Source organism: Rattus rattus, chromosome 13 (genome assembly GCF_011064425.1).
Source record: "Rattus rattus isolate New Zealand chromosome 13, Rrattus_CSIRO_v1, whole genome shotgun sequence".
Taxonomy (NCBI): Eukaryota; Metazoa; Chordata; class Mammalia; order Rodentia; family Muridae; genus Rattus; species Rattus rattus.
The window spans coordinates 42,132,360-42,152,318 of NC_046166.1; the positions used below are offsets into that span (position 1 = coordinate 42,132,360).

Below are 19,959 nucleotides of genomic sequence, written 5' to 3' on the forward strand. Positions count from 1 at the left end.
ATTAAAGTAAGTCACCAGGTCTGTGGCTGGCCAAGGCTCATCTCTTACTATTTTTAAGTGCTGTATTAGACAGTGACTAATGTTTCAATAGCTTGGCTTTTTTGTTTGTTTGTTTGTTTTTGGTTTTGTTTTTCACTTTCACAGAGGCAGATCTGTCCAAGATGATATTTTCATATTGTTCCCTAGAACTTAATTTTCTAATTGTCCTTTTAAAGTCTTTGTTCAAACAGGAAAGCTAGACACTCTTACCTTTTACCTCATAAGCTGGGGGAAATGAATCATTGTAAATAGATTGCTTTTAGTACAAAACCAGTTTGTTTAACCACATCCGGTCATCAGTTGTCTCAGCACCTCCTTAATGGCCATCTGAGGGAGTCAGTTTACACTGTTTGGTCTATTGGAGCCATAAAGCACTGATCTTGGAAAGGATTGTGAGAGTCCTTTCCTTTCCCATTCATTGTATATTATCATAAATTGGAATAAAAATGAGGGTAATGTAATAATCCAGTAAAAATAACTTTGTAGAATTATTCATGACATATTCACTGGGTTCTATACCTAGAGTTTAAGGGGGCCTGGAATTCACCATTTTATTCAGTCGAAAGACAGTGACTCCTCTAGAGAGAAAAACAATGCAGTGTGGGAAGGCATCTGTAGGATTCTGCTTTTGGGGCACTTAAGAAAAGAGATTAACTGACCGCTGGGGTGTTACACACTGTGGACAAAGAACAAATCTGGGATCTGAGAAGGGCAATGAGTGGGGGGACGGCATCAATAATGGTTACACGTCTTGAGAGTAGGGAGTTTAGATTACTCTTGGTTTGATAACGTGTGCTGGGGTAAAGCAACAGAAGTCACGTCTGTGGAGGTGCCAGTGATGCAGATGAGGTTGGGGAGGAAGGGTGTATGGCGTTTCATGGAAAAACTCTTGGAATGCATATCCCCTCCTTGATAGTACTCGATGGCCAGCTCGCTTTCCTCACAATAGAGACCACATTATAGGGTTGTAGAACCTGGGGAAGGGGAAAACAGAGAACACTGTGCCTAGACTCACCCATGGGATACTGACAATTCTGTACGGGGCAGGCCCACAGATGAAACATCAAGATGAGACCATGCTTAATAAAGCTCAAGTTGATGGTTTTAGTGTACATTTTGGTGAGTGATTGATTCTCTAACAATGTCAAAACATAAATTCCTGCCTTGTAAGTCCTTGTGAATACTGCTACACGATGATCCTGGGCATAAAGGATCTTGATTCTTTTATTTAAAATGGAATTAAAATTTCCTTAAAGGCTTGGTGTGTCCATATGTGCAAAAGAAATATCCTTTTAAAGTTAAATCAGAGCTTCAGGACACTGCTAAAAGTCTTATTTCTAGTGACATAGGATAGGTAAGAGGTGCTAATCACTCACACTGCTGACGTTTATTTAACTTTCCTTCTTCTTTCCCTTTCATTCGGGTACAAGGAATTGAACCACAAGTCATGCAAGGTAAGTTTCACCACCGAGCTACATCCCTTCCTTAACTCTGATTTTATTATTTTAAATTTTGAGATGGTGTGCCAGGCTTGCCTTAAACTTGCTGGATGGTCCCGGCAGCCTTAACTCTAAGTAGCTGGGGCCATACCAGAGATCATGCCATCATGACTGGCTTCGATCATTTTTCTCTATTGACTGTAAAACACTTAGCCTTTCCCGACAACTTGAATGGTATGGAATTGCTTGCAGAACAGTTTGAATCTCTCAAGTGCAATCTCTAGCTTAACCCAGTGTTCTCTTTTGCAGGTTATTTTTGTAGATGATAATGGGTAGGAATTGTTAACATGGTATGGTGGCTTGAATAGGAATATTCCCCCACATACTCCATGTGTTCAAATGATTGATCCATGGGGAGCAGCAGCACTATTAGGAAGTGTGGTCTTGTTGGAGGAAGTTTGTCACTGTGGGGGCGGCTTTGAGGTCTCAGATACTCAAGCTATGCTGAGTGTGGTACACAGTCTCCTTCTGCTTCAGATTAAGATACAGAACTCTCAGCTCCAGCTCTACCTGCTTGCACCATGCTTCCTGTCATAATGACGATGGACCGAACCTCTGAAACTGTAAGCCAGCTCCAATGAAACGTTTTTCTTTAAGAGAGTTGCTGTGGTCATGGTGTCTCTTCACAGCAATAGAACCCTATCAAAGACACACAGTAAGTCTCTGTGCATCGGTGATCACAACTGAGATCTCAGTTGCAATGTCAAGGAAACTCACAGTTCAGGCATTCCAATTATGTGATGTGCCTTCCTTTTATTTACTTTACTTCTCCTCATTCTCATACACCTGATGCATCTAGAGAAGTCTATGCTTCTATAATGCCTTCTCGTATTTATATATACATGAACAAACATACTCAGAGTGCATACATTGCAGCGCTTTCTGGTTATTTGCTTTGTAGAGAAGGACAATATGAGGCTCCTGACATTTATATCCATTTGTGAGTTGGGGAAGAATGTGGAAGTTACCCTTAGAAGGCTTCTTGTTTGTTTGTTTTTTCTTTAATAAGGCTGGTAGGACATCCTCAGTACCAGCTGACCACCAAACACGTGTTTACAGAAGACTGAAACATGGAGGGACAACTGAACTTGTTTAGAAGCCCCAGCACGTTCCTCCCTCTGTTTTATAGTTAATTAATCTTCAACTTTAACCATGTCATCCAATTAAGTAACCAATTACCAAGAGGCCTGGGTTACCTCATGAAGGGTCTAGGGACAGGCTGGGCTCCAGCTGAACTTCCAGAGCTGCAGAGTCTCCAGGTTTAGCCTGTGTCTCAGGTGGAGGTCATTGCAGATGTTGAGTGAAAAAAAGAGAGCTACCTTGGTGGATGCTGGAGTCTCACATCCTCAACTGCTTTCTGAAGGACATTTTTATCTGTGGGGTCATGGCTCTCTAAATTAATCAAGATTCTGGGACATTCTAAAGTATGTATTAGATAGACGCAAGAAAGTCTGTTTTCTGTTTGCAACCTTTGGGGAAGAACCAAATTAATTCTCAAAGAAATGGATGATATCTTTTTTTTTTTTTTTGTTCTTTTTTTCGGAGCTGGGGACCGAACCCAGGGCCTTGTGCTTCCTAGGCAAGCGCTCTACCACTGAGCTAAATCCCCAACCCTGGATGATATCTTAATAAAGTATCCTGTTACTTTACTTCATGAGATAACAAAAACTTAAATAGTTAACACTTACAATTAATATATTTTTTTGCAAGTGACTGGTGCTTTTACTTATATTTATAAGTGTTTGTTTTTAAGAAGGTATCGGTTTCCTTTGGCTTTTTATTTTTAGAACATAACCAGAAAGAGTAGAAGCTATTCTTGGGATTAGAAAAAAAATAAGACTGAGTGGGGGACTTGAAAGGCATTTAAAATCTCTGGACACAGTCCAACAAGATGATTCTGGAAAGAGAGAGGTGAGGTGAAGCCATTCAAGTGTGACACTGTGAGTTAGTGACGTTATACCTGCAGCCAATAGGTTTGGAGAACTTTGAACTCTCTTCACAGATGTTAACGTGACAGACATGGCGGCACGTTTGCGAGCACACCCACCGCTATCTGGAAGCAAAAACATGATATAGCAGAGGCCAAGGCAACAGAGAAAGCACATGCGAATGTCATGCATTTTAAGTGAGATGTGTCAGTCATTCGTGAGAAAGATGAACAGTTGAGCATTAGTAGTCACAGAATACACCTGCGATTTTCACTCCTGTCCCCAAACTAACAAGGACAAATGAGACAAAAGTGAGCCACCAAGGGTCTGCTCAGAGAGAGATGGCAATCCTCTCAAATGCAACAGAAGGTTTTATATGAATGCTCAACCTTTGTTTTTAATGAAATCCCAGAGACAGAGCTCAATTTTGTTTACACCATTTTTTTTAAATGTACACTAAGTCTAGAAACAACACAGCTAGCTTTTAGAGTTAGGGCTTATTTGTATTTTAGCCTACAGTGCCGTGTTGTAATATGCACTCATATAAATAATTTAAATTTACTCTATTTTACTTATGTTTGTCAAAGACAATCAGGGTGATTCCTAAAGGAAATCAGGGGTGAGTTATCTCGATTGAATAATTCTTGAAGTAATATTTTTCAGCTGACATATACTTCATAAAGAAACACATAACATTATGCAAGTTCATGCCTTCCTACAGTTCTGAAGTGGTTATTCTAATTAAAATCAAGGGCAGCCCTGAATAGGCAAGCATTGAGATAAGCATTTTTTTTTTTTGGAAAATAAATGCATTGCCCTTATAGTTTTGAATAGTAGGCATGACATAATCTATATGTATGCTAAGGAAATCAAAATGTGAAGTGAAATGTGTGCAAAGGCGTCAGCCATTTTCTATGCTGTGAGAAGTTGAGAAGTCCAAATTTGGAAGACAAGACTCCAAGACTGAAAGGTTAGCATTCTATTTCTGAATAGACTTGCTCCTGCTCCCACACTCCTTGGTAATATAGCTTGTGCAATAGTTTTCCGCCCTTCTCCTCCTCATCAAATCAAAGGAACCTCAATTTTCTCTTTGGAACACACACAGAAGCATAATGTGACCAACAATATGAGAATGTAATTGTGAGAGTATAATTATTGGATGTGTCACATGTTTTTCTTATTCTTTTCTTCACAAAATGCTCACCGAATTAAACCCGAGAGAGTTCAGATTAGTAAACATAGTTGGAATTATGAGTGAGTTAATTACTGTTAAAGCCATAAGGCATGAGGTCAATAGAACACAAAATTGGTGTAGCTCTTCTAATAGGAAATCTAACTTAAAATTATAATATTTAGTGCAGAAACCATCAAACAGGAAACCTGAGTTGAAACACAAAATGAAAATAAGCTAATGAACAGAAATACTGTAGCTAGGACCCAAAAGAGAAAGACACAGATGGTAGAAAATTAACACTGAAAATACCTTCCGCAGAACACAGCTATTTTCCATTTGCTGAAATCCTATGAGAGACAAGGTGTCTGGGAAATGGACATATTGCCACTGGACACAACATAGGATCTAGTCACTCCTGGCTGCTCTAAGGGATGCTCGGTTAAGGATGTCAAAAGTGAAAAGTGGCATCACTTTTAGAAGGAGTTTATTTCCTGGTTCTTTCAACTCTTAGTGTCTGAAAATGAACAGAGGTAAAAACACTACATCTCAGAGTGAGGAGAGCCAGAGACGTGCCGTAAGCTTGGCATGTTTAAACTGGGCTGTGGTGCTCCATGAATCCACAAGGCTGTTGGAGAATATCTTAAACCTTTGAGAAAAACAGCAGGGCACGGAAGGAAAGCTTAGACTGAAGTAGTTGAGGGTTTCCATATTGCAGGCTCTGTTATATTCGTTTTGATCACTTTGTATCTCTAAGAGCTAGGAGGGTGGTTACAATGTGAAAAGGCAAGCGCCCTCTGAAAGTCACTTGGAAAGTCCTGTCCGTGAACCAGAGTAGTTATGTATAATTTCATTCCACGGTCTGAGACATCCTAGGGCATGACAGGCACACACATACCACTATTAAGTAATCGTGGTTCCACTGAAAGTAAATTACTATTTTTCTTTCAATTCACGTGTGCTATTTTGTCAAGTGACTTTTAAATTGTCAGGACGTAAATACTTATTATATTGTTTGCACCAAACTGCTTAATAAATAGAATTATTGGATGCTTCTTTTGGGTTTAGAAGCAGCATGAAAAAAATACTCAGACGTTGTCACTGTGAGACAAAGAAGTATGGGAATCTTCAGGCTAAGTGGAGACTTTCTGCTCAGACTTATTAAAGAGCTTAGTTTCAAATGCTAAGCTTTCTTGAAATTGGTAGAATAGACAAGCCACTAGAAATTAATATTCTGTATTTACTTATATTTTGATATTTTATGTTATCCTTTGAAGATGTCCTTGAGGACTCAAGATGAGGATGCTGTCTCTAACAGTTAGCTTATCCTGAAGCAGCCTGGTGCTGGCCTTCCCTTCCTGGTCATCCATGAACTACTGCCTGGTTGAGCATCCTTTCACGGAGCTTTAAGATGTCTGATTGCTATTTGCACTGCTAGAAACCACTTACACAGGTAAACTAGAGTCTAATCTATGAATTACTGAATTATCTTTCCCCATTTTGATGATTGTGAATTCTTATGCATTAGAAATCAACGGCTCACAATTTCTGAGTGGAGATAGGACATAGTTTAAACATCCCAAAATGAAACTCGTTCTCCTCAGAGATAGTTTGTTGTGCATTTGATTAAAAGCAAAGATTAGATATAAAAGAATTTTTAGACCTTAGTGACTGGAAAATATGTTTTTGTTATTGTTGCTGCTTGTGATACACACACACACACACATACACACACACACACACACACACACACACACAGGAAATGTTCATCTCGGTGCATGCAACTATGTGCATGCTTCTGGAGGCCAGAGGCCAATGATAAGGGGATCCCCATTTCTCCTTCCATATTTTTTTTTAAAGACAGGGTCTTCCATTGTGTTTGGAGTCCTCTGACTAGAATTGGCTAGCCTGTCCAGGAACGCCAGGAGCCTCCTCTCTCTGCCTCCAAGTACTGGCACTGTGGGTAGTGCTTTTTTTCATGCACAACTTCTTACCTGGGTGCTTGGGGTTTAAACTCAGGTGCCCATAACTGAGCAGCAAGCTCTCTACTCAACTGAGCTACTGTACCAGACCTGGCCTATTGCGTTTTTAAAAATAGCATATATCATTAATAATGGATAGATAGATAAGGTGAGCCGATTTTATTTATTAGTTACATGGGGATCAATTGTTCCTTAATTTTGTTAGGAACTCATTCTCCATAGATAGTTTGTTGTGTATTTGATTAAGAGCAAAGATTAGATGTAAAAGAATTTTTAGACCTTAGTGACTGGAAAATATGTTTTGTTTTTTTTTTTTTGTTCCTATTGTTAGTACACCATCATAGGAACGGGACGACCAACTGTTGAATATATTGTATACAAGCGAGGTGTGTTCAGTATAATTATATATGCCTATCTACCATAATAGGTTATGACAAGTAGGAAAATTCTATTTGGGAAAGCTATGTGGAACTTAAGTCATTAAAGGAGATCCCTCCAAACAGTGAGTAAACCTCACTTCTTCACGGGGACAGTGTACAGGAGTGACTCTACATTCAAGCAAGAGGCTCCTCACAGCCCATTTCACATTGTGCAGACAAAATGGAATAAGCACTGTCATTAGGCAGAGGACACGGAGAAAGCAAAGCCACCTCCAGTTGCCTCTACTTGGTTCTCCGTGAAGGTCACTCATTCTCTCTTCAACACCCTTGGCCATTGCTCCAAACACCTATCTACACGTGGGCTCCACCCTCAGGAGCCTGATGCCACAATGTTCCCTGAGGCCAGTTTGAGCAGGTTTCAGCTAGGCAGATGCCAGGGGAGGTGAACCTGGCACAAGTCTCCACACTTGATCTAGGGATTAAATCCTGGCTCTTACTAGCTCGTTGTTAATCCTTCTTCTAGACACTGATACAAGGAACTTGTTGAGAAAGAATGTCCTGGAGTTCCTTTATGCTCTGTTATGAGGGGGCTGGCTGAAACAACTTTCCAGCCATCAGCCATGATACACACAGTCGTAGGATTTCACTGAAAGAGTTATTTTCTTTAATTAATGTATATCACACTTTTGGGGCAATGAGGGTGAAGGTGAAATTAGAAGCCAAATGCGTCTACTATGGGAACAAAATGATGTTTTTCATGTGTTTATCAGTGATTTGTAAACTATTTTGCAATTAAAATCTCTATAACAGGATTCAGAGACATTTGTGTTAAAATATTTAGGGATACTGTATACAAGTCTAAAAATAACATGCTTATGGTTTTATGCAAATCATGATGATGAAGAATTAATTGAGCTCATTTCGTGTAAGGCTTTGGAATTCTTATCTTTGTCAATATAGTTCGTAAATAGGAAAAGTTTAAGTATTGTTCACCAGAGCAACTCACTTCTGAGCCTGAGATATTTTAAGCAAGAGATTTCAAATGTATAAATGTAATTTCTAGCAACTTTAAGAATTAATTAAAAAAAAAATATAAGCATAAAGGCCTGAGATCATGGCTTAGTTGGTAAAGCCTTTCCTTCTAAGCGTGAAAACCCCCATTTGACCCTCAGAACCTACATTTAAAAAGCTGGGCACCGTGCAATGTGGTTATAATTTCAGCACAGGAGTTGTGGAGACAGGGGGATACCTGGGACTCATGGAACAGCTAGCATAGTCTAATTGCAGAGGTCCAGGTCAAAATGAGAGGCCCTGCTTAAAAAACATGGTGGCTTGCAATACAAGGAATGATACTGAAATGTAACCTTTGGTCTCCCCTATTCACACCCATCCACAGACATCCTGGGGACCAGAACATGCTCTACCACTGACATGAAATCCTCAACCCCCTAGACATGTGTATTCCTAATGAAATCTCTCTCTCTCTCTCTCTCTCTCTCTCTCTCTCTCTCTCTCTCTCTCTCTCTCTCACACACACACACACACACACACACACACACACACACACAAGACAGAAGAAGAAAATATAAGAAAAGATCAACTATAGCAGGTAACAAAACAATTCTCCTTCAGGTTATAATTTTGGGATGCAGTGATAAAGGAATGGAATTCTCTATAAGCTCAGAGACACTGCAAAACTTTTATGATCAATACAGCATTGCTATGCTAACGTAGGACCAAGGTGACTTTTAAAGAGCAAAGCTAAAGAGTTAGAAACTCCCAGAGACGGTATACCTGTATTCATTTTCACCTTGAAGGGTGTGTTGTTAAAGTCCTCAGTTTTCCTGTAAGGAGAAAAACAAAAGGGTGGTAAGAGTCTGCTCCCTGTCACACAGAACAGAATGCTGGGTGAGTGTTTCTGGTTTTAGGGAACCCATAACAGTGGCTCTCAATCTTCCTAACGCTGTGACCCTTTAGTACAGTTCCTTGTGTTGGGGTGACCTCCAATCATCAAAGGTAATGTAAATATCTGTGTTTTCTGATGATCTTAGGCAACTCCAGTGAAATGGTCACTTGACCCCCCCAAAGGGGTCCTGACCCACAGGTTGAGAACCTAACCTATAAATTAACACCACTTTATCATTAATCTTCCTTAAGCCAAAGCTTAAGAAAGAGAGCATTATCTACAATTCCATTCAACTTTGGGTTCAATCATTCTTATGGTAATAAAGTTCAATTTTCATTTAATGGTGATCACTAATGGTCGAAAACAGAGGCCTACCTTCCTTCCTTTCTTCCCGGTGTTATTTCTGTCTTTGCTATAGACTATAAGTAACCTCATTCAAATCAAGCATGTGTTCTACCCAGTGACTCACATGCACAGCCTAAACTTTCATTTTAAGAAACTTAGTTTCCACGCCTAAGGTACATGAGAACCTGGGGTCCAAACTCAGTACGCAAAGGAAGTTTTTGTTTGTTTGTTAGAACTATCCATCCGGTTCTACAAGGACAATTCATTGTTTCATTGTTAAGTATCTTTTCCAGAATTTCAAAAGCAAAGCAAAACAACAAACAAACCAACACAACCACTGTTGTCTTGAAATCATTTCCTTAGACGCGTGGATCCGTTTTCATGGGTCAATGTACTTTTGAAAAATCATTAAAGGAAAGTTTATCATAACATATTTTGCTTTTTAGTTTTCAATGTATACAAGAAACACTTTTCTGGGTGTCTTAGCATTTTTTCTAGACTGTGGCATTTTTCTAAACACTAGACTGGTCTTACAGCCTGTATGGTAGGGACGCTCATGAACCCGAGAGAGTAGGCACTGGTTTGCCCAGGAGCTTTAAGACCATTCCTCCCAACATATTTATTTTAATCTCTCAGTAGCAAAGCTCTCAATATGTTCCCCTTAAATGGACAAAATAAATGGAAAAATTGCCTCGAGGGATGTCTGGGATTGTGGCTGAGGCCACTTCTAAAACAAGAAGGGATAAACAATCCCCAGAGCAGGAGGCCTGTAAGGACATTTCCCAAACTCGCCCTCACAGTCCCTTCTGGCAGTGAGATGTGAGGAAGGCAGTGCTCACAGCAGAGCAATATTCGCTGATGCGGAAGCCACTGTGGAAGGAGGGCTCATCAGCAGAGCACAAAAGATGCTAAATTCTAAAACAATGTTTCTGAACCAAGTAGAGAATCAAGACCAAAGAGTGCCATTAGAATCCAATGCAGATATTTGCAAACACCAGACTCTCAGCAAAGGAGGATTGTGTAGAACAAAGAAAGACGCCACACATCCTTGCACTGTTCATTTTAAAGCGATGTATCCTGTTACCTCTAAGGGTAATTTGTTAGTTTTTATTTTAACTTTATATTGTTTTAGTTGTCAAAACGTTAAATGACTAACTTCCCAATCACGCAAGACACTCGGAGGTTCTTAAAGATGAGCCTTCCTGTTTGCATGCTAAGAACAACCCGAAACCAAGGCTTCTTGGACGACTAATAAAAATGCATGAATCTGTCTCCCTTGTTTGCACAAAAGCCATTAACAATCCCACTGCTGAGAACTCTATTTAAGCAATTCAAGCTACAGAGAATCCAATCTCTCTTTTGTTCTGTGCTGAAAAAGTGTCTTTGATGGCACTTGCATAATGGGGGCAGGTTATTCTGGAAGGCATCACATTCCTAGAGTGTTTGTGTGCAGCTAGAAATGACAGCACTTCAAGTATTTTCTTAACTTGGAATTGAACTAGGGCCAAGATTATGACAATGGACTATAAAATAGAAATCATTCACCCAAAGAAGGCAGTCCATAGAACAAGAGCCTGGTGCAGTAATGGGTCAGAATAATTTTTATGGGTTGTGTGGGCCGGATTTACTTAAATCAGTTCTTTACAAAGCTGAAACATCATACCAACTCAGGGTATGCATGCCAATGAGTTTGTTTTACTTAGAGGTAAAAACAGAACTAATGTTTGTTTCAGTATGTGTATGGCAGGGGGTTGGACCGCTTATTAATACTTCATCAATGACAGGACAACATGTCAAAAATCTAATGGATTGTCCCAAACTGTCTTTCCCTTAACGTTATTGTTTTGGGGAACAGAGTGGCCTTTGTTTACAAGGTGCATCGGAGACTAGACTGCAATTTTTTTTTAAGTTGGGGTTCCGAGAGGGTGGATCACACCTGCATATCAACAGAACTGTGGACACACACATAATTATGCTTGAATTGGTTACTACTATTATTATTGTGGTTAGTCATCATAAGCCATACATTCTGAAGAACAGCAGAAACAACATCTTTCCTCCAGTTTGACCCAGGAATTCTGGGTTATTATAAAATGGGGTTGAACCATCAAGGTCATAGATCAAGTGACAGAGTTAAACTTGAGTTGAAATTTAAAGTGGCTGTGCTTTTCCCCATAACACAGTTTTAATCATCCAGACTGATAGAGCTATCTGGAAATAATATACTATTTATTACTGGCTTATGTACTATTTAGATGCAAGTACTCCAATAGTCTACACAGTGGGAAACTCTGTAGGACACTAGATTGTTCATGTATGTTAAGCATGAGGATGAGCACTGCCACACAGTAAGGATCTATGGCAGATTCTAACTTGTACTGTATGTGTTCGGTGAAATGACCCCTTTCGTGTCCCGCTTTCTGGTTAAAATGCTCTAAGAGATCAGTGCCCTTTCCTTTTCCTCTCTGTGGCATGATGACAAGTATTCAAAACTGCTAAATTAGTTCACCTCTCAATCGCTTCTCAATTACAGCCAAATGGCTTAGTTCAGGTTGACATTTAGCATTACTTACTTGCGAGACTATGTCACCACGCTGCTCTGAGATATTTACAAGAAAATACCAATCATTTCAGTCCTTTACCTCTCCTGAGTTTTGAAAAGCAAAAACACACCATTAACTGCCTTTCTGAACACTTCCTCCAAATTGTTCCCCTATATGAGATCAACTCCTCTGCCTCTGAGTGGGTGGCTAAAGAACTCATCACAGTAGATAGTAAGGGCAGGATGTTCCCTGCCTAGGAATGCTACCTCCCACTATTCCTGAGCTAATGGACCTTGACTATGGGCTCACAGCAGAAATAAGGCAGATTCGACACTGCACTGGGGGCCAGCACATTCAACATCATTTTCAGGAATGAGAAGAAATTATTACCAGTACTAAAGAGGCAAAAGGTCACAGAGCCATCAAAATTGTGATTTTTTTTATAAGAACATATATCATTCTTTTAAATCATATTAATATACCTGATAACTTGGACAAAAATTCTGAAAGAAAATCATGTGTTGAAGGAATTCTGTAACTGTTCTTTTGGGATTGTCACCATTGTCACAATATGCCCAAAGACATATTGAAGAAAGAAGTCAACAATAGGCAGGTAAGACTGGCTGGTGTCCTCCCAACGCTTCAAAGTCAGCATCCGGCGTCGAGGAGGTGGCTCAGATGGGAAACTGCCACATGTAGTGACACCACAGTGATCGTTGAGGCTCTCAGGCCAGTCAGTCCTCCCCACTGATGAAATCTAGATTCAGGGAGGACCTGTCTTAAAAATTAAGGTGAACTATAGCTGAAGAGGACACCAATGTTAACCTCTGGCCTCCATAGACAGATGTGCATGGCACACGGGTATGCACATGTGCACAAATGCGTGTATCACATATAAGTAGTTACGCCCTACACACACATGAAGTCGGGCAAATAGTCTAAATGAACATTGATTCTATTTTGCCTGGTTCCATGAAATATTGCTTCGGCATCCTACTTTCCCCAGTGTCATTTACTTTTATAATCCTCTCAGATAATTAGAAGATACCTCTAAATGCTTTAATTGCACATTTTTCCCCTAAGACAACCATTTGTTCAATTTAATAGTACAGTTCTAGGAAAATTACACAGGCTTCTGTTACATAAATCAAAAGTCAAATAGACTCTTCATGAAAATAAAGATGGTGATTCAGGCACTCAAAGATTGCATACCGTGTGTTAGAACAGTTCCGCAACATGGTGACCATGACCTGAATAGTACTGGAAGGGATGGCGCTGTGGTCTGAATACAGTTTGTGCCTCCTAGAGCTTCGTGTATGAGATTTAACATTCATTGTGGGTTACCAACAGTGTAGAGACTTCCACTGTGGTGTTTAGAGCTCCGGCTTTAGGTGAAGTGATTAGATGACATAAGATCATTAGAATGGAGTTCTCACAACTGGATCCTGGTGGTTTCCTCAGAAGAGGGAAACAGATCTGAAGAGTCGCAGACAATCCATGCAGTCTTTGTTTCTTGCCATGTGTTAATCTAAGCTGTTTCCCTAAGACTTCAAACGTGTTAAAGTAAGCCTTGCTTTTTACAAATCTCCCAATCTGTGATACTGATTAGAAAAGATTCTAATACGGAAGACATGAGGAGGTGGGGCAAATAGGGCTGGATTCAAAAGAGGTCAACTTTGAAGCAGCGATACAATGTATTTCCTTTATGGCCAACATCTTCAACAGATGCAATGAACCAAATCTTCCTTTTCTTCTACTGGCAGGTGAACAGCATATATCCCATTCCCCAACGTATAAAATATGTGAAAGCAGACTTTCACCCTTTGGCTATGTTATAAGAAAATAACTGGAATTTCCTGAAAGGGCATGGGGCATTGTGTTACTTCAGAACGAGGCAGGCTAAAATGGTTTATCAAATGATCTGTAAGCATTCTCCAATCTTCCAACCACCCCACCCCAAGTTGGCAGCTTGCTAGGCTTGAGAAGAAAGTCTGTTGTTGGGGTGGGCAGCTTTTCCATTTAGCTAGGACATTTTTCTTTTTAAAAACATTGCCATAAATAAGATAAGACAAACTTCGGGAAGCATTTGGAGCTCACTTAAGCTTAACGAGAGTCAAGACTCCAAAAGCCGAGTGGTATGAAAAGGTAGCGATGTTCAGCCTGACAGTTTAGAACCCTCAATGGCGGCTGCAGAAGATGTTTGTGAACATGACATGGTGGGCTGTGTGACGAGGGGAAGAGTTCTAACATCCTCGGTGAGACTGCTTCTCTTTCTGTCACTGCGTGAGAAGCACATATTCCTTCCCCGAGGGGAGCATCTTTGATATTGTAAAAAACTGTTTTTTAAAACGGTGTACTTTGTAGAATTTCCCTCCTCTGGGACGCTTCGCACCTTCCCTTCTGGCTTTTATGTATTAATATCACAAATACTCTGAATTAAAACATCATTCCATCTGGATGGTTTGGTTTCCCAAATTTCATATTTCAGGGCATAAATCGAGACAAACATTAAGTGTTGTAGTAAGTGTATATAATTTTTTTCCCTGAATTCCAATCCTGTACTTTCTGTTAGAAAACAGATTTTTAGAGGACAGATCTATAAGGATTTAAAAAAAATAAAGATTTTTTTTTCCACGATGACAGAGTAACTGACACTTGAGAGGCAGCTCAGCTTTCTGGAGTCTTAATAAAAACAAAAACAAAAACAAAAACAAAATGTGTCATTCTTCAAGGCATCCTGAACGATGTTTGAAATCAAGACCAAGCCCTCTTAAACCTCACAGCATGGTCTTAATTAAATACTGGATCATGGGGGATAAGGAGGAAAAAACCACAAAGCGAGAGGAACGTGCGATTGAAATCCCAACTGGTTAATGAATAAGATGGGGACTGCTAACCTAGAACCACATCAGTCTTCTAAGACCAGGAGTGAGTAATGGCCGCCTGAGACAGATTGCTTTCACCCAGCTACTGTGCTAACCCATATGGAAAGGATTACTCCAGTTCCTCAAAGTCCAGGCCCTCGGCTATCGCTACTTTTTCTATGAAAACCCCAGAAATTTAAAAAGTATCTTTCCTCTACAATACCTCCATGGCAATGTTATGCTACCTGATTATGATTGTAAAATAATCCCATGTATTGCTAATTGAAGGTTAAAGACACAGTTTCTTCTGATTTAATGCACCTGTTTCCTGGACACCTGAGAAAACATTTACACAACTTGGCAATGACAAGGTTTATTGTCCAGTTCTAGTATTATTAGGAATATGTGTTGAAAACCCATTTGCTACCTGGGATTTGAATTTTGATGAACGACTAGTACAAAATTAACCTAGCTGGTTAGTTTTTGTGTTTCGATATTGTATTTCTTATTAAGTTTATTCAGAATGAAACTATATTCAGTCCCTTTGTACATATTTTATAATTGGTCAACTGGCTCCACTTAGAAAACCCAAGGAGGGAACAATGGGTCAAAGGTGGAGGGGAAAAAGCCATGTGAAGAAATATAAAACGTATCAAAATGTATTTATGATAGTTTGTTAGATATGTAGCATAGCATCCCACTGGCTCTATGAACTTATGCTATAATGCAGATGACTTACATTTTCATTATATATTTATTAGAGAGTAATTAACCTCTAATATCAGAAATGCGGTATTATTGTCACGTCTAGAACTTAGCAGGAAACCCACCAAGATTCTTGTAGGAAGTCCCTGTGTGCCTTGTGTTCAGGAGAAATAATAGGAAAAGAAAGACTCATTTCAAGAAATTCCTCTTCTGACTATGTGATTCTGACATTTTTCCTTTGAAAGGAACACAATAAGGAATATTCACTGGTACTGTAGAGGGAATACTGATGAGAGAATAAAAATAATAGACAAATAACTGTGACGACATTAAGTTTTAGCCAAAGACAAGATGAACTCCTTCAAGGTGGCTAAAGCAAACACGATGGTTTGGTGAAGGAGATTAGACTGCCCTCGAAACTGACATGAAGTAAGTCCCGGGAATTTAACAGACTGTGTGCTTGGTGGAACACGACTGTTTTAAAATGTAATTAAAACAATGTATAAATCAACTGTGCTTTTTTTTTTTTAATAAATCAAAGTTGTGATCCTACTGTGCTGACATGCTGGGCCCACTCACATCATGTTAAAAAGTTTCTTCATTTATACACAGGACGTTCTGGTAGGAAAGCAAGTTTAAGCAGGCTTTGAAGGTGTTTAGTGAATGTCGGCAGGGAGTTGGTGAGGCCACAGGCAACATGGTGAAGACACTATGGTGAGCTGTCAGCCAAGTTTTAGCAGCCATGGGAAATACTATTGGTGGGCACTCAGGCTGTCTTTCAATTTCAGAGAATTCATGCCAGTGGACCTTTAGGTTTGAGTTTGAGCAATACAATATCCAGATGTGACTGTTCCTTAATGCTGGGTTCTCAGAAGAAGCATAGTTATCAACCCTCCCTTGAAAGAATGTAAATAGGTCCATGCTAAAACCAAAGGCTTGAAGATTTATGTGTACTGAAACAAAATGGGATTTTACATTTATTGCTCTTTTGTTCAGAAAAATGCCCAACCCAAACAACCGGACTTCTAGTGCTTAGGCAGCTCATGAGTTCCCGGCATGGCTTCCTTGTTTATACCTAATATAGTCCTTCATACCTTACCACTATTTAAAGCTAATTCTGCACTGCCTGTCACTCAGCCCACCAAAAATAGGCAAGGAAAACAACATACAAATTTTCCCTTAAATTGTGCGCTGGAGAAACTCCACACTGAGATAGTTAAATAGTAATGGACAGAAAGTTCTACTAAGATTTTTGGCATTTTTTAAGATATACAAGTAAATCTTACTTTGATATCTACGAGTCATCTGTCCCCTCTCCATCTACAAAAACTCTCTGCTACTTTTTAAAAATCCCTCCTGTTTATGACTATTGGAGAGGCAAGAAAGCTCACTTTTTAGATTCCTGAATGGATGAGGCCATTAAGTCTTCCCATCTGCCATAAGCTGGTTGCATTTATGCGGGTGCCACTGAGGCATGGGCATGGGATTCCTTGTTTCCTGGGACTCTCGGGTGCATGGACTCTACTGCAATGTGCAGGGACTTCTTCAGGTTCCCGGGTGGAAGTGTGTCTGTCGGGAAACTTGAGATACCCTGAGAATCACCAAGTTATCATCATTTTCTAATGAAAATACAAGCGTTTCTTCATTGTGATGTAGCAGGGAACAATGGAAACCCAGAATCCGTGCCGGGATCATGCATGCTAATACTGACTTTCACAGCATGTCTGAGGAGAGCAGTCACTTTTCAGAAGTACCTAGATAATTTCTAATTTATTCTATTATCATGAATGTGATGACTCTCTGTCCTTCTTGGGTTATGGCTGAGGGGCCAGTGATGTCACTTATTGGGGGAAGTAAAATATACGGGCAGCTCAAGATAGCTCTTTCTTACAGAACCAGCTACTTCACAAATGCTAACACACACACACACACACGCACACACACACACACACACGCACACACACACACCCCCCTACCTTAACAGAATTGGACAGAATCCAACAAGTCAATTTTTAGGGAGCTTTCAGGTTCATGTTCCTATATAACCTTTTGTTTTAGTTTGTTTTTCAAGACAGAGTTTCTTTGTGCTGCCTTGGCTGTCTTGGAACGTGTTCTGTAGACCAGGCTGGCCTCAAACTCAAACTATTGCTGTCTCCCGGGTGCTGGGATTAAAGACGTTTGTTCGCCATCACTGATCAACTAGTTTGTTATCCTACCACTAGAGTGGGTGTCCTGTTAATGCGCCCAGAGGAAAAACCCCAAACAAAGCAAAACAAAACAAAACACCATTTGTACTTACGGGACTCTAAATCAAGGGCTTGATTACAACCAAAGCAAGTTTCATTGTAACTTTTTTTTTTTTTTTTTTTTTTTTTTTTTTGGGTCTTAGGCCCTAACCCAGGGCCTTGTGCTTGCTAGGCAAATGCTGCTAGGTAAAGGCTGCTAGGCAAACGCTCTACCACTGAGCTAAATCCCCAACCCCGGAACATTTTTTTACATTGTATTCCTTTTGTTCTTCTTCATGCCCCTCCCTCCCACTTTGTGTCCCTTCCCTTCCTTCAACAGCACTGATTCTGCCTTCTTGTCACTTGTGTCCTCTATCTTTTGTTTTGTCCCCTACTTGGATAGCTCCTCCCCTCATGCTCCCTTCCTACTTGCATCACCCCTGCACATACCCATACACTCACAAAAGCAAAACCTAGAAATTCAAGTAAATATGACTTTTAGTGTATAACATGAGAGGCTTGTTTTAAATCACAGGATCCTATCATCTGAGATATAATAAATCAAGGAAAATACAAAGTCGACAAATATCAACTGAGAGTTTGACGCCAAGCACTGTGCCCCACTGACCGTGATTACGTACCCCAAACAGAAGCTAGCTAAGTCAGTTTTAATGAGTCATTTGCTTATTAAAATCCACAAGGAAAAGATTATTGAAGATTCATATTTTGGATAGGACCGGGTTTAGATGGGACATGGGTTAATGACAGTCTACGACAGTTAAGCTGTCCTCATGGCTCCAGCTTAACTCCAGAAATAAGGCCTACAGGCCACCTCTGTATATAACATGTTTCTATTTTCTCAAGTGTCCTCCCCCTTGGGTTCTTAATTTGAGAATTTATGTGTTAGATAGGATCCATTTTACAAATCCACACTTTAAAAAGGAATGAACTTCAGTCCATAAATTATCATCGCCTTGTAAAAGCAGGAGGGATATTGGGAGTGACAGGAATTATTAATTTTCTTGGTATTCTGTTAGAGTCGACAGCAGAGAAGTTCTCTGGAACTAATAAATCAAACCGTAGTTTACCGTTCCAAATGTCACATTCTTTGCACAGCTCCTATTTAAAGAGCAAAGTCTACTGATTTTGAGAAAACAGAGTAAGAACATCGGAGCACATTGTATTTCTGACCAATGTTTTCATCACATCTTCTAACTGGCAGAGTCCGCTATGTCATCGCTTGCTAAATTACAGAAGCACGGGGAGCCTGGTGGCATTTGAAGTTATTTTTCATGTGGGTGACTGCTATGCTGGGTTTTGGAAACAATAATCAAAGTCTGTGACCCAAAAATGTCAGCCTGTTCCCCTCTTCATAACGTTTGGAATTAGACTGGTAACTTAAAACAAGTTATGATTTATTGTACTTGGCTAAATTTTAATGCAACCCTATAGCGCATGTATCAAGAAAATACTGGTAGGAGACAGATCAGGGAGAACATGAGGAGTTATGAATTGTGGAATGTTTATATTGATGAACAGCAAGCCCAGAAAATTAATGCTCAAATGGGTCCCATGGGTCTTATTTTAAGAACTACATAAAATGGTCTGCACATAAGATGTCAATTTATGTGCAGCAAATGGTTTTTTAAAGGTCTGTGTGTAATTTAAGAACGTATAGTCGTGGTCTGCCAAAGAACCTAATTTTCAGTATCTACAAAAGCAAAGCCACTGGCTTAGCCCAGTTTCTATGCTGTGTCTAAGCTTGAATTCAAAAGGGATTCATATTCACTTCTCATGCTGTTCTGAGTAAGATATTCCTTTCCCCTCAAATTCTTTCCCTACAAATCCTACAAATCCATCTTCCAGACACCTCCCATCTCAGAGAATGGGATTATTCATTATTCATTTAATTATTAGTCCAACATTGCAAATGCTCATCTTATCTCAGACCCTGTGTAAACTAAATCTTGGGGTTTCCTCCTTAGTATGACATTAGCTCTCAGCTATGTATTTCTTCAGAAGTAAAATAAAAGAGGATACAAGCATTTCTAGTCCTTTTGGTTTCGTAGAAGTCAAAGGCAGATTAAGCATAGTCTAGCACATGGGGTGGAAGAAATGGGAACAAACAACCAATTTATGGTGACATAGAACAAATGCTACTGTCTACTGCCCCGTGAGAATAAGGAATACTAGTAGGTAATCTACAGGTTGAGCATGAGAGAAGGCAGCAGGATGCAGAACAGTGTGAGCAGACGACTGTTATCACTTGTCTTGGGGTGTTCCAGGCCCCTCTTCATTGCACTTTAAGTGGTTTGGGCTCCTTCTGGGGTGTATTGCTAAGAGCACAAGGTAAGCCCTTGAGTAGACCTCAG

General features: G+C 39.9%; 1 protein-coding gene across 7 annotated transcripts in view; it reads right to left on the reverse strand.

Annotated features, from left to right (window-relative positions):
* Positions 1-9,651, reverse strand: part of Sorbs2 (sorbin and SH3 domain containing 2) — an 88,681-nt gene extending 79,030 nt beyond the window's left edge. For 3 of the 7 annotated variants that reach the window (XM_032918513.1, XM_032918511.1, XM_032918510.1), the window contains exons 1-2: positions 8,794-9,651; positions 3,499-3,591 (exon numbers count right to left, since the gene is read on the reverse strand). In XM_032918513.1, coding sequence (XP_032774404.1) covers positions 3,499-3,591; positions 8,794-8,803 — 103 coding nt within the window. In that variant the 5' untranslated portion in view covers positions 8,804-9,651. Of the gene's footprint in view, positions 1-3,498; positions 6,335-8,793 lie in introns of those variants that run through there. The other 4 variants (XM_032918516.1, XM_032918514.1, XM_032918512.1 and 1 more) reach the window with 3 other exon arrangements.
* Between the last annotated feature and the right edge of the window lie 10,308 nt (positions 9,652-19,959).